Source organism: Lynx rufus, unplaced genomic scaffold (assembly GCF_022079265.1).
Source record: "Lynx rufus isolate CCGP_SWC_20201006 ecotype Redwood Valley unplaced genomic scaffold, mLynRuf1.p SCAF_4, whole genome shotgun sequence".
Taxonomy (NCBI): domain Eukaryota; kingdom Metazoa; phylum Chordata; class Mammalia; order Carnivora; family Felidae; genus Lynx; species Lynx rufus.
Window position 1 is genome coordinate 26,058,996 of NW_025814856.1, and position 14,241 is coordinate 26,073,236.

At 42.8% G+C, this 14,241-nt stretch overlaps 1 protein-coding gene across 1 annotated transcript in view; it reads right to left on the reverse strand.

Moving 5' to 3' along the window:
• Positions 1-231: 231 nt before the first annotated feature.
• The window catches only part of CFAP20DC (CFAP20 domain containing), a 232,124-nt gene continuing 218,114 nt past the window's right edge, over positions 232-14,241 (reverse strand). Inside the window, exons 16-17 of the mRNA XM_047097108.1 lie at positions 12,816-12,910; positions 232-747 (exon numbers count right to left, since the gene is read on the reverse strand). Coding sequence (XP_046953064.1) covers positions 629-747; positions 12,816-12,910 — 214 coding nt within the window. The 3' untranslated portion in view covers positions 232-628. The remainder of the gene's footprint in view (positions 748-12,815; positions 12,911-14,241) is intronic.

The following is a 14,241-nucleotide window of genomic DNA, read 5'->3' on the forward strand; positions in this document are numbered from 1 at the left end:
AAGGCACAGCACAGAGCTAGGCAGCTTACGTGATTAACAATGTTGTGATCTTTGGCAAACTCTGGATGAACCTTTATGTGATCATAAAATCTGACCAGTGCACAGTGTTTCCTTTTCTAAGAGTCTAAGAACATTCTGGTAAAAATGCAAAGTAAATAAAAGGAGGCAGTTTAAAAGACCATCATACTTTATTTTTAATACAAATAGGTAATAAAACAAAAGGTACCCAGATATCTTTTAAACAAGAATACATTTTCTGTGTATCAAGCCATCATTTACAGATTAACACTGCAAAAATTTTGAATTAATAGCTCTTAATTTGTTTCCATAAGATTATAGGAGATAAAAAAAAATCCTATGTAGGATGAGAATGAACAAACAAGAACCAATTCGAAGTCCTAAAATCTTGTCTCTGTATTAATTGCTTCGCTGACAAAAAGATCACACGCACCTACAACAAAAGCGTAGGCATCCTTAACGTCGAACGTTATTTACAGAATAACTTTATTTCTCTCAGTTACTTTGGATTCCATGGGCCTGCCAGGCTCTGTGGTGCCCACGCAGCAGAGTCACAAGCGCTCTCCTGCTCGCCAGGCAGGCTGGGGGATCTTGGCTCTGGAGGGAGGCCTCACACCAGCTCATAGTACTTCCCTGTCTGGGGATCAAAGTAACAGTTCAGACAGGGGTCATAGAGCAGAGTCAGCACTTCCTCGTCCTCTTCCACTTCCACGCTCGGATCTTCTTCACCTGTGGGGATGGGAACCACAGACACGTTAGCTGCCTGCATGGCCAGGAATTCCTGAACTGAAAGGGCAGAAGGGCCAGGAGGAGGGAACCTCCATCCCTCCCGGGAGATGCTCTTTCTGTGGGCAGAATGGCAAGGCCTGAGCCGTGGGAGTGCACCGCAGGCCTGTGGACTCAGTACTGCAGCGTGAGACTGACCAGCTTCTCTGTGAAGGACAAGAAAAGTTGAGCGTGGAGAACTGGCGGGGAGGGAGACAAGAAAGCGGCAGGGCCAAGGGACTAAAGGGATCAGGGATATGGGTGGGAGTCAAGACTTGGGGGTGACAGTTCCAGACTTCATCATGGGCCAGAGCTGTGTGGATGCACCCTAAAAATGCTACCAAATAAGCCTGAATTAAAATGATAATGTTGTTTAGTATGGAAAACACATGGAAAATTGTCGGGTGATGAGTAATTTTATTAGTGGTAGGAAGGTCTTTCAAGTTTGCTGGTCACAAGGACATGGCTTCACGTTCGTCCCTTGTGACAGCCAATTAGATGGTTTGGAGGAACTCCTGTTCTTTATTATTATTTTTTAAATGTTTATTTTTGAGAAAGAGAGAGAGCACAAGTGGGAAAGTAGCAGAGAGAGGGGAGACAAAGGGTCCAAAGTGGGCTCTGCGCTGACAGCAATGAGCCCCACGTGGGGCTTGAATTCACGAACTGTGAAATCATGACCTGAACCAAAGCCAGACGCTCAACTGACTGAGCCACCCAGGTGCCCCACTGCTGCCTGTTAGTAGCAGGTTTGGTTGGTTTCCAACACATGGCATGGAATGAAAAAAAAAAAAAGGCTGTTTTACTAAGATGCTTCCTGAGCACCTTATATGTGCCAGCGTTGTGCTAGGTACTTGTACACTTGATGCTATCACCAGCAAGTGAGTGCCCCCGAGTGCTTCTGAAAACCACGTAATGAGAGCCCAGAAGTCGGAGGCAAGACCTCCCTGAGCTGGAGAGGATCCGAGCAGGCTCAGGGAGGAGAGGTGAGTAGGACAGCGCTCCTCTCTCTTCCTTAGCACAAGCTCCTCAGGACCAGAGAAAACCCAGTCTTTGGGCTGTGAGCTCACCAGGGTTAGTTTCAGAAGGGGCAGGGCTGGCATGTAATGGAGGCTCAGTCAATACTGGATGTTTTGGGAAAGGATGAATGCATGACTGTGAAAACAAAGTCTGTGCTAGTAAGTGTCACCGCCCAGAGTACGAGAAGGTGGTGGGACTCCATCTTTTGCAGCCAAAATCAGACCAAGCTGGTGCATGGATGCTGTCGGGGCAGTGACAAACTGGAGTTAAGTCCCAAGGATCGGGGCCCAGGTGGTGGAGTGGGGGTTTGAGACTCTACGGCAGCCATTCCTCTGACCATCCAAAGACACATAACATGATCGTCCCTGCATCAGGCACTGAACGAGGTGCTGGGGATGAGGTGGTCTAAGAAGCAGGCCCTGTTCTCACGGAGTGTGCATTGTCTTGGGCAAAACACGGAATCAGCCGACTCCTTACGCAGATGGTGCCAGCAGTGGAGTAAAACGTGGAGCTACCTGGGAGGAATGAGGACCTCTGCCTTGCTTGCTAACATCTCAACTGGTGGAGCCCTCCATGGCCAAGAAAGCACTTGCCCACGCAGAAGCTCTGGATCCTGTGAAATAGAAGTTAATGTGTCCATCTGAAGGACAAGGGAAGCCGGGTCTGCAGAGTTCACCAGCTCATCCGAGGTCACTTGGTGAGTCAGAGGCAGAGTCAGGGATGAACTTGGGCTTCCAGACTCTCAGTTCCATCTTCTTTCTGCCATATGGGCACCATGCTTTTGTTAAGAAGGTGATGTGGCCACATTCAATGGGGAGCTATTACATTATGGGAATTTAAACATGGAAGAGAGTAAAAAAATTGTAAATGTGTCCTCCATTTGAAAACCTCAGGTTTGGAAACAAAAGAAATTTCATCTCTCATATTTCAAAAATCACAAAGATAAGAGAGTCCATGTGGGAGGGCAGAGGCAAGATCTGGGCTTATTTCGTCTGGAAAAGACAAAGCCTGAGGTTACAGCAGCCTGTCTGGCTTCAAGTAGATAAAAGGCGGTAAGTGAGAGAGAAGTTAAGAAGATTCTGTGGGGTTCCAGAAGGAAACAAGAGGATCAACGGGGGGCAAGTTACTAGGAGCCAGATTTTGGCTCAGCACAAGGAAGAATTTTCCACACTATAGAGCTGACCGGGAAGTGGAATGTGGATCCTGGAGAGGGTGAAGCAGGGACCGAGGCGGCCATTTGTGTGAGATTTTATTGTGCACAGGGTGGGACCAGATCCAATGATCCCTGCGGTGCCTTTGATGAGTTTCTGGGACTCTTTGCTATAGTGGCTTATGTCCTTGAAGTATGACAGCACTGTGCTAATGGCCACGTTAATGGTGGTAGCTGACCTGAGCGCCCTGCATGGTTTCTAATTAAGAACAGGAAATCAGAGAAGGCAGGCTGCTTTTCCTTTACTTTCTATTGTTACCTTAAGAGTGGTCCCCAGGGTCCTGCCTCCACCTTCTTTCTCCATCTAAGTAGGAGAGATTGGGAATGCTTTTCAAGTTTCTCATGGAAGACGACGCCCTTTAGGTCACTTCTGCACATCAAAAGGAGGATGTGCATGTCCTTTACCTTCAGATATTCAATCCATCATTCCTTTCTTGTTTGGGCTACTTCAGAGAACAGAACCAATGAGTAACTAATGTGTGCCTGCTATGTGATGACATCTATTCAGTCTGTACCATGTCAAGGTGTGGATGGGACATTCACACATGAAACAAAAGTAGCTACTGAAGATTAGTGATGGGGTAACTGGAAGTTGCAACTGCAGAGTGGCCAAGAGCACCAGGAGCCTTAGGATTGGCAGATGGGACGGATGGGAGATTTGCTGTTGACTGCCCCAATTGACTTTAGGGCACTCACAGGCTACTTTGCCTCACTGGATACTCATTCCCTCATTTATCAAATGGGAATAACAAGGCCTATTTCATAGGATTTTGTGGAAGGCTAAACTGGACACTAGATAATATGCATAGCCCAGGGCACATAGTAGTTGTTCAATAAATGATCATTATTATTACTGTTAAGGATAATGACAATATTGAAATAAATCATGAAGTATAGGCTGTACATTTTTTTAGTCAGTCAGAACAGGAACATTGATAAAGGTTAAAGTCCTAAGAAAAGGCTTCATAGAGAGGGGCAGTATGACATTTGGATAATGGAGTCAGACAGACCTGGATCCAAATCCCGTTTCTACCACTTCACAGCTGTGGGACACTGGGAAAATTCAGCACTTTGAGCCTTAGCTTTCCCCTACATAAGGACAGTAATACTGCCTGGGACAGTACCTAGGGGAACTAAGTAAGATACTCAGTTGCACTCCGCACACATAGTGAATACTCAATAAATGTTGTTACAACTGTCATCATGAAAAATGTAAGATACATGAGTTAGACACAAGAGGGGTATGCTCGCTTACATCTTATTTCCTACCCCCAAACTGCACCTGTTTGATTTTTTACTACCAAAAGAAAAAAAAATAGTGGGTTTGAACAAAACACAAAGCCTGCCCAACTAGTTTTACAAAGTACATTATAATAAATTCATCTTAAGATAAAAAGAGTTCTTACACTAAAAATCATGTATTTTTCAAAAAGTAAAACTAATTTTTCCATCTGGTGTAATGTTAAAACCACCTATCACTGAGGTAAATGATCATGAGTCAACATATCTCAGGGGTCTGCTGTCTGATGCTTTGTTTAGACTCCATCCACACACTGAGGGAAATTCTGACCTCCGGCACGTCATCTAATTGCTTAGCACACTCTGGGCTGGTACTTTCCAAAAAGATAAAATTTTAAGCTGGCGCTATTAAGTTAGAAAACTCAATACATTTTACGACCAGTCAGGAATCTTTCAAAGATGAAAATAACAGTTGTAATGGGCCATGGGTCTTTATCACCAACTGCAAAGGGACCGAGGTGGATCTAATTCATTAGTAGGGGTTTTGCTACATAATGCATCCAGACTGAAGCAATAACGGCTATACAAATGCATTCGTTCCAATACATATCACTGTAGAGCTGGAACCTCATGCGTCATGACCACGGGACTAAAGCGAGTTTTTGTGGGTTTTAGTACTAAAACTTCAAATGGATGAATTTTAAAACTGTACCAACAATGACACTCGTGCAAAAATTGGGTGACATTATGTATAATTTTACATTGAAGTAAGTGCTTTAAACTTGCATAAAGGGTTTTGTTTTCATTATAACTTAATTTTCAAAGCCTCCAATTTACATCATTTTGAGCCATTGTAATCCCTACGTAATGGAATTATAATATCATTAAGCAATTACCACTATGATGTCAAGCAATGGGAAGTGTTTTGAAAGGTAATTATTGTGCATGGATATGGGGTAATTTTCAATTATATTCTTGGATGGTGCAGGGTTTGTTTTTCCCCCCAAATGCTAAATTGCTCTATCTAAAGACTGGCTACAGAAACTGTAAAAGGACAAATTAACAAATAAAACCATTCTCTGCTACCAGAGTAAGAGCATCTGGACAGGGGTCCAAATTACATTTTTACTCTTCACCACATAATAAAGTCATTTCCAGTGAAGTAAAATTGCCTTTCAGATAATAATCTATTTACAAACTTACAGCTTCATCCACTTTGAAATTGGTTAACAGCAATAACAGAAGAAAAACCAACGGAGCCAGACCAAATGCAGCAGTATTAGCTGCCCTCCCCTTTGTTAGATCAGCTCAGGCAAACAATCCCTCCAATTCACCTTTTGAAAGTCTATTAACATAAATGCTTAATTATCTACATTTACTGCATTTTAACCACAGATAATAGAAAACCTATATGCAGAGGCTAAGTCTTCAAGCTTGAAAATCAATGATGTGACATCAGTTTATGAGATTTAAAATCTCTGAATCAAGACACTGCACCTGATTTTCGATTTTCTGACGTTGCCATCCAGAGTTTAAAAAAAAAAAAATAAATGCATTTTCTCTCTTATAGATCTTGAGAACTGATTGACTGTATTTTTATGTGCATACCAATACACTATTGTTTAAACAATTCAATGGGGAGGGATCTCCATTCCAAACAGCCAGCCTTAGGATCGACGAAGATGACATTTTAGATAAGATCCTGCAGAGCACCAGGTACTTAGAAACTCTTCCACCAATGCCTCTCACAGTAGGGCTAAATTAACTTGTACTGAGAAAGTCGACAGTGAACGGCTGAATTTTGGTTTTCAGCAAAAATATGTCCTCAGATGGGAGAAAGATAAATGACTGACAATGGGATAAAAAGGACAAAAAGGGACTTTCTTAGAAAACTATATTGTTTCTTGGAAGGCAACTGACATGCTATGATTACAGTTCAGGTTTCATTGGGGAAATAAGTAGGTCAAGCCCTTTTGCAGAAACCAGTACCTATATTTTACATGGAAAATGCCTTTTGAAGCAACATGTTGGAGGGTTTGGTTGATTAACTGGGAATTACTGCAGTTTCGTTCTTTACAGGTAGTCTCTACTTGTGAATGTGCAGTGACTCAATTGTGCTTGTATATCAAATCATGGAGTTAAACTTACACAGTGATACATCTTAAACTTACACAACATTACATGTTAATTTTATCTCAATAAAGCTGGGAAAAAACCTACAAAACCATTGTGCTGCTTGGAAATGTGCGGCTTACAACTCTGAATGCATTTTACTACACCCCCAGGGGGTCCCTAGCCAGACTATTGAGCTTTGAAGCCTACAGAGCTCACAGTGTCTCAATGGCCGGATTTCAGGCAAGGCAGCAACACTGTAGCTGGGAGAAAATGTATCCCAGTTCCAGCAAGGGAAGCTGAAGTCCTGGACCAGGACCCCGTCTGGGGTGCATCTGGGGAATAAGTAGGTAGGGATGGTTCTGGAATAATAGAGAGAGCTTCAGACACCAGCAATGTGTTTAGTATTCTACTATAGGGCTCACTTCTAGGACTCCAAATAGAAGGCATATCTTTGTGCTAGTAAGGGTGTTGATCACCATTCTCCCACCCTCTCCCCCCCAACCTCCTCTGTGCAGAAAAGACACCCCTGGGATCCTGATAGCTGCATAAGAGAAAATATCTCCCATCCCCAAGGTTAATCTGAGAACAAAAGGCAACTAACTACTTGCCTAACAGGGGAAGGGGTGGGGACTCTGGACTGGACTCAAGAATGTCATAAATACTAATGAATTCATTATACAAGCTGAGCATTGAGGTGGGGATGTTATGGGTCTAAGGAGAGTACTGAAGAGAATACTATTTTATCCAGAAAGCTTCAAGAAAGAGAACTTCCTACAGGTAAAAAATTGCAGTGGACATTTCAGTCGTATGGTTCTTATTGACCTAAAGGGAATTCTGCAGTCCTACAGCAGCATGGGGGTTCAGGGTGCAAATTGCCTGGTCAGACAGGCTTGGGTCAGAGTCCAACTCCACACTCAGTGGGTTTGTGACCTAGGCAGCGACCTTAATTCCACCTGTACAGGGTGGGACATAACATAGCCCCACACCTGGGAATGTAGGGAGAAGTCATCGTGAGGTAACACAGGAAAACTCGACACTGGCAGGCACATTATTACTTTTACATTACCAATACTGGTTTTCGGGGGAAAGTCTCCTATGCACCTTAAATAAATCCTGAAGATACAAGGAAGATCCAAAGAGTAGACCAAATCATCCTTCTGTTTCCCATGATTCATGCATTCACAACTCATCAAATATTTATGTAGCATTTACTGTGTCCTAGGTGCCAAGCCAAGCCCTTGGGGATACCAATGGTTGTTCCATGAAGCATAATGTCTGTATGATCACTAATAAAACAGATTTTAGAAGACTGCTTTTAGACTTGGAGTATTAGGTGAATGTCGAATAATTGTGCTGCAGGAAGTAAGATTCTGGAAAGACTCTCTTGTTGGACCCAGAGCAGACGGCCAGATTCCCCTCTGTCTGGTTAGCTTCAGGGAACCATGAGGGTTTTCTAAATTCTTGACTAGTGATTTGGATATTATACCTATAAAATGAGCATCTGTTGCCTATTTATGTCTCATGGGGGATTAACCAGTGTTCATAAAGGAATATCCTATGTGGCCTTGCCATAAAAAAGGCACAAGAATGTTATTTTTATGAGACTCCGGCAACTCGAAAAGCACTTCTGAATGTCTTTCTTACTCAAAATCTATGTAAACGGCAGAAGAGGTTTTGCAAGCCTGACGAGAGAGGTCATTACTATTCTGTTTTGGAGCTGGTAAGCATGAATAATTTAAGGGTCATATCTGTAAAGGAACAAATGTCAAAAACAAATTGACAACTATTCTTCGAGCAAAGTCTGCTTTATTTTCCAAAGGTCAGTTTGGTAGTTCTCTTGAGTAAGTTCTGAAATCGTAACTTCCCATTTTTACATTTCACACGCACTCCAGGAAAACACATTTTTGGTTAAGTGTTAAGGGCTCGAGTGCCATGGTAATTGACATTCAGCAAGTGTGCCTCGGCCCGGGAGGAAGTATGGAGAGCTGCCCATCTCTCCCTCCAGTCGACTGGTGCGGAATGCGATGCTGTTCCTGCCTGCTGGCTGGCTCTGCTGGCAGACGGGCTGTGTACTTTAAGGTGGCATTTATGCACTTGAGGTGTTCTATCTGAGCAGAAACTGCGGGTGTGACACAAACTTGTACTGAATAAAGGAGAGACTCGGAGGCCAAATATAAGGCATGCGTGGAAATCAGTGCAGGAGACCTCACCTGAAACGGAGTCAGGAAGCCCAGAAGGGGGGTTGCTCATCATAAGCTTTCTGTGGCGGCTGACACCGTATGCCTGGGCAGAAAGAAGTTCACTTTACTGCCCCAGCAGAAGGAAGAAAGATTTTCTCCTTGACGAGCAAGAGTCTAGCCAAAGAGAAACCATTGCTACCCCGAACCCTTGCTTTAGACTTTTAGACTCGCGAAGACTTTCGTTCAAAGCAGCCTCTCCCAACTCCCTCCTTTTTCTCTACTGAGTATGGTTCCTCTCCTTTGTTCTCCAGGCTTGGCTATGCTTCGCCATAGCTTGCGTGTCCTGAATTGCCATGCCTCTGCTATTTCTAAATAAACTAATTTTGCTGGTAAAACACTTGCTCTTTTGTTTTTAAGGTTAAAACACGCACTTACTTTTGTGTGGCAACGTTTCCTAGGGCCATGTGTTAGTCAGGCCATCGTTCTCTGCTGTTTATCTACAGTTATGCCTCTAGCTCTCTAGCTCTACAGATACATCTCAGCTTCTCCACTTATGATGGAGCTGTGGGGGGTCAGCACATCACTTCCTGGCTCTAAACCCCAGTGTCCTTGTGTAAAAGATGGGCAATGACAGTAGCTACACCTCAGTAGGCTATTATGTGAATTAAAAGGCACTGGCAGGTGTGGGTCACAGGAAGGTGAAATAAATATTAGCTGTTATGACTTTCATACTAGACATCTGAAGACAGAAGATCGCCCTTCCCTGTAAGCCAGCCCCCAAAACCACCTTCACAGGTTCTGCAGAAAGGCATGGATGTGGAAGAAGCCTGGGTCCTAATCCTAGCTGGGGCTCTGAGTGGGCACTCGACCTTCCACAAGGTCAAACAGAGGTCGGTGGACTGCATTAGTGTTTTTAGCTGATTCATTGGAGCCCCAGGGCAGGGTTCTGGGTCCCTAACTGCCCCCTTTAGCCAGACCAGTTCTGGTTTCATCTCTTTTATATGTTGGCATTTCATATGGAATTCATTTGGAAGAAAAGTTCTCACTGCCTAACAATAAAGTTTAAGAGCCACTGCATAAGGTGACCGTTTTTAGTTGCTCAAATGCATGGGTGTAGGTTCAATACTCCCACTGTTGAACTGTTAGAAATATACCTAAGATACTAAAAAATTGGAATGGGGGAAAACTGAAAGTAAGATTTCAATGGATGACTCATGTTTTCCCCCCAAGGTTGGTATAAAAAATGATGAGTTGAAGAACATTTCTCTCTTTTCTCCCCTTTCTCCCTTCCTGTCTTCCTACTAACAAACATTTACAGAGTATCTAATAATCAACAGAAAATGTGTAGGGTACTTGGGATCCAGGAGTAAGCAAACTGACAAAGTCTTTGCTTTTAAAAACTCACAGGCTACGTAGCAAAAAAGACATTAAACAAGTAAACAAACCACGAATTACAAACTGTGAGAAGGGCACGAAGTAAATACAACAAGGTGAAGGGAGACTGACCTACTTAGATAAGATTGTCTAGAAGGGCCTTTAAGAAGGTGGGTGACAAGCCAACACCCAGGCCTGCCAGCTCAGCAATCGGGTGCTCTTGTCTCTCAGTCAGCACCTCAGTCCCTTAGATCTGGTCTCACAGCAACTTTGCCCCTCAGCCTCTACTCCCACTGGGAAAATGTGGCCACTTGTCATTTTTTAACAAGCGTGGATGGGAGGGGTAGGCAGGTTCAGGGCTGAAACAGGGAACCAGAGGTCTGCTTTTTTTTTTTTTTTTTTTTTTTTCTTTTTTTCCCCTTTAAAGAACTTAGCTGGGGCACTTGGGTTATCAGCCCGTTAAGTGTCCAACTCTGATTTTGGCTCGGGTCATGAACTCAGAGTTTGTGAGAGCCTGCATCAGGCTCTGCTCTGACAGTGCGGAGCCTGCTTGGGATTCTCTCTCTCTCTGCCCCTACCTTGCTAGTGCTGTCTTTCTCTCTAAAAATAAATAAATAAATACATTTTTAAAAAATTAAAAAAAAAAAAAGAACTTAGCTACTTAGCCCTTGAGATGTTTTTTTTTTTTTTTCCTGTAGATGAGGAACTCTGAATAGAAAATTTCAATTCCTGATTTTATGTATATTATTTTTGAAGTAGGTAATCTAGGTACTTGGTTCAAAATTAAAAAAAAAATATATATAAAAACAGTGGTTGGGCTCTGGGGCTGGGCTGTTTGGACTCAAACCCCAGTTCTGCCAATGACTCATTGTGTGACCCTGGAACAAGGTATTCAAGAACTCTGTACCTCAGTTCTCTCAGCTGTAAAAGAGCAACAACTACACACGCACAAAAGCAGTGCCCTCCTCACAGTGTTGCCGTGACAGCTAGATGTTACAACTTAGCACAGCATCTGGCAGATGGCCCTAAATTAATGCCATTATGCAACAGAAGCCCAGGAAGAAGCCTGGACTGCCCACAGCCACGTCTCACTTTTCCTTCCGATGTTACCAACTGGATACTCGAAACCCTTATTTTTCTCTGACTCTTTCTAAGAACGCTATCTTGGCATATTGATATGTTGTCTAAAACTAAGCCAATAACATGTAAAGATTAACCAAAGAGGAAACACTAATTTTTGATGCTATTAATTAGCTACAAACCATTCAGGCATATCAGAAAAGGGGAAAGGGACAGCTGATAAAAACCTAGGCTGCCAGGCAGGAGGGGGGCCAGATCTGGTTAACATTGGCTGGAACATTTCTATAACCCTCTGAATTTAATTTGTTAATTTGCCCTCGATGGAAGTTCTCTTTACCTTCAACATGACTGAGCTCCTGGCTGTCAAAACGTCACTTTGCAATGGTGACTTTAAGACCTCCTTTCAGCTACTTATCACTAATATATATCTTGGGTGCCTTTGCTCAAGGACCATGCTCTCTGTTCCTGTGGTTTATTTAGGACACTTAACATAACATATTATTTGTTCTCTCATGGCAAGGTCTCCTTCTGACAGCTGAGATTCTGTTTTTCTGTCATAAGTAATTATAAATGTACATCTCTAAAAAGATTCCCAATTTGGGGGGCATAATTTATTTCAGACAGTAAATCATGGAGACATCTCCATCCCTTGGGCAGCCAAAATGTACGCTTCAGATGTATGAGCTCTCACTCTGAATTCTCCATACCTTAAGAAAAATGGGATGCTCCCCTTTCTCCCTGGGGCAGTTAGGGGGAAAAATGTGGCACCTTTGTTGGAGCAGTTTATATTGGCTTCAGTTCCTTTATTATTATTATTATTATTATTATTATTATTATTATTTTTAACCTCAGATGTAGCGTTCCATCTTCAAAATTCAACTCTGAAAACCATCTCAGGGAGCCCCACTCTGAGGTTATTTGCCACTGCAGCTATGCACGTTAGACTCTCTCTACCCCTTCCATCTCAAGCCCTCTGTTCCCACCAAAGATTCTTTTCCCTTCCTCCTCTATGCACTCCTGACAATCATGTTCCCTGCTCACAACCAAAAACTAATGATTCATTTCTAGGACTCTGGCCAACAAAGGGAACCCAAGGCAAATCTTCACTCCTGCTTCCTTCCCATTCTTCCATTGCTACTTGTTATAACTCTGTGCCAGCCTTATTTTTAAAGACAAGTAGCCCTGTATTAGTGAAAACATGTATCTAGTGATGTGGGAGTATCAGATCTGCTTTATAATAATATGAACAGCTAATATTTGGTAGGTGCTATTCTAAATGCTTCGTGTACAGTATGCCTTAGTGAATCTTCATGAAGAGCTTTCAGGTGGACATTATTATCAGTCTAATTTTACAAATGTGTTAACCGAGGGGTGCCTGGGTGGCTCAGTCGGTTGAGTGTCTGACTTTGGCTCAGATTGTGAACTCGCAGTTTGTGGGTTCGAGCCCTGCATTGGGCTCTCTGCTGTCAGGGCAGAGCCCACTTCAGATCCTCTGTCTCCTTCTCTCTGCCCTTCCCCTGCTTGCTCTCTCAAAAAATAAATAATTAAATTTAAAAAACAAACAAACAAATGCAGTAACCAAAAGTCATACATGTCACACAGCAGAAATTGGTAGAGCTGGAACCCAGATGAAGGTCAATTTGATACCAAAGGACTTATCATCCTATAAAATGAAAGCACAGGCTACCTCATTTTGGGGGTGCAAGCCTAAATGGTTAGCATTTAATAAAAACAGCGGCATCTCAAAGTGACTGATTTTCTCTATTTGTAGTTAACTATTTTAATTTTTTTATGTATAGCATTTTTCATATTCCTACCTTGAACACTCAAGCTTCCAGAAGAATCCAGATGCTGTTCTGTTGGCTGCTGACTAGGAGGAACAATCGGTGGGCTCAACATATTTAACCAGTCCCTAAAAAGAAAAGAAGAAAGTAAATAAACAACAGGTCTACAATTTCACATGTAAGTTTCATCTTTCCCCTGGAGTTTTAATTTCCTGGGGCTTCTACAAAGAAACATTTTTTCCTTCTTTCATATTTCAGAAGGACAAAATGTCTAGAAGTTAATATTCAGTTCTGTAATCGAGTAATATAATGTCAACCACTGAACTAACTAGTTGTTCCACATATACATCAACTAACGACAACTACTCCTCTTGAAAGATTATCATTGTGGCTCTCACATGGTACACAATCCCTCTCATATAAGAAAGTTATTTCAGTGACTCAGAAGAAATGCGGCAAAGACAAAGCTCCTTATGACCCTAAGGAAGCCTGGCAAAGTCACATGTCACTCCATGACAACATTCCAAAACAGAAGGTGGTCTTGGAGCGGTCAGAAACCAGCCACAATGGTGGGGTCCGCAGGCATTCACTAAGTGCCTTAGAGCAGCAGAGGGCAAAAGCAGGAACAGTGAGGGGAGCTGGGTCCCTGAGTGACCCGTTCCTTCAGTTCTCCCACTAAGAATGGGGGCAAAAACCACTCCGGAAAGCCCCTCCTACATTCCATCTTTCTGCCTCCAACTGCCAACCTCATTTCCCAACATTCTTTACTCCCCTTCCTCCCTCTTTCTTTTCCAGTCCTCCAGGTCCCCCTAGGAGGTAGCTACATGCGTGTGATGCACGTGGGTGACCTCCAGAGGGTGCAAGTCAGTGTGTGTTCTACTTCAAGCCTCTCTCCTCTCTAAACTCGACACAGCTTCTTCAGGGGAAGGGAGCAGGAAGGGAATGTGAAGGATGTTCCAACGTGAGCTCTACTGCTTGCACTGATTTTATTTACCTTATTGTTCACCTTGCATCTGTATGTTTTACCTTATTCTTCTCAAGAGGAGCATGTCCTCATGACTAAACAATGTCTTTCTAAATTTCTGTATTGCCTACTGTCTTTACCTACAATGAGAGACAGTCCCAACAGTAACTAAGAGCACTGGCTCTCCAGGCCAATCTCAGCTCCATGTTTCCTCATGCTGAGAACATGGCCAAGCCACTTAACATCATAAGCCTCTTTTCTAAAGAGGAGTAATAATAGTACCTTGGAGTTTTATGTTGGGATTAAATGAAAAAAAAAAAAAAGATGAAAAAATTTTGGCATGGATCTGGGTATAGAATCACATTCAATAAATTTCAGCTATGACCACCATTGTCTTCATTATTGATGAAAATCATAGCACGGCTTTACCTACAATGATAAACCATGGTAGGAGGAATTGGATTTTGTTGGAATTAAACCCAGGATGGTAGAATG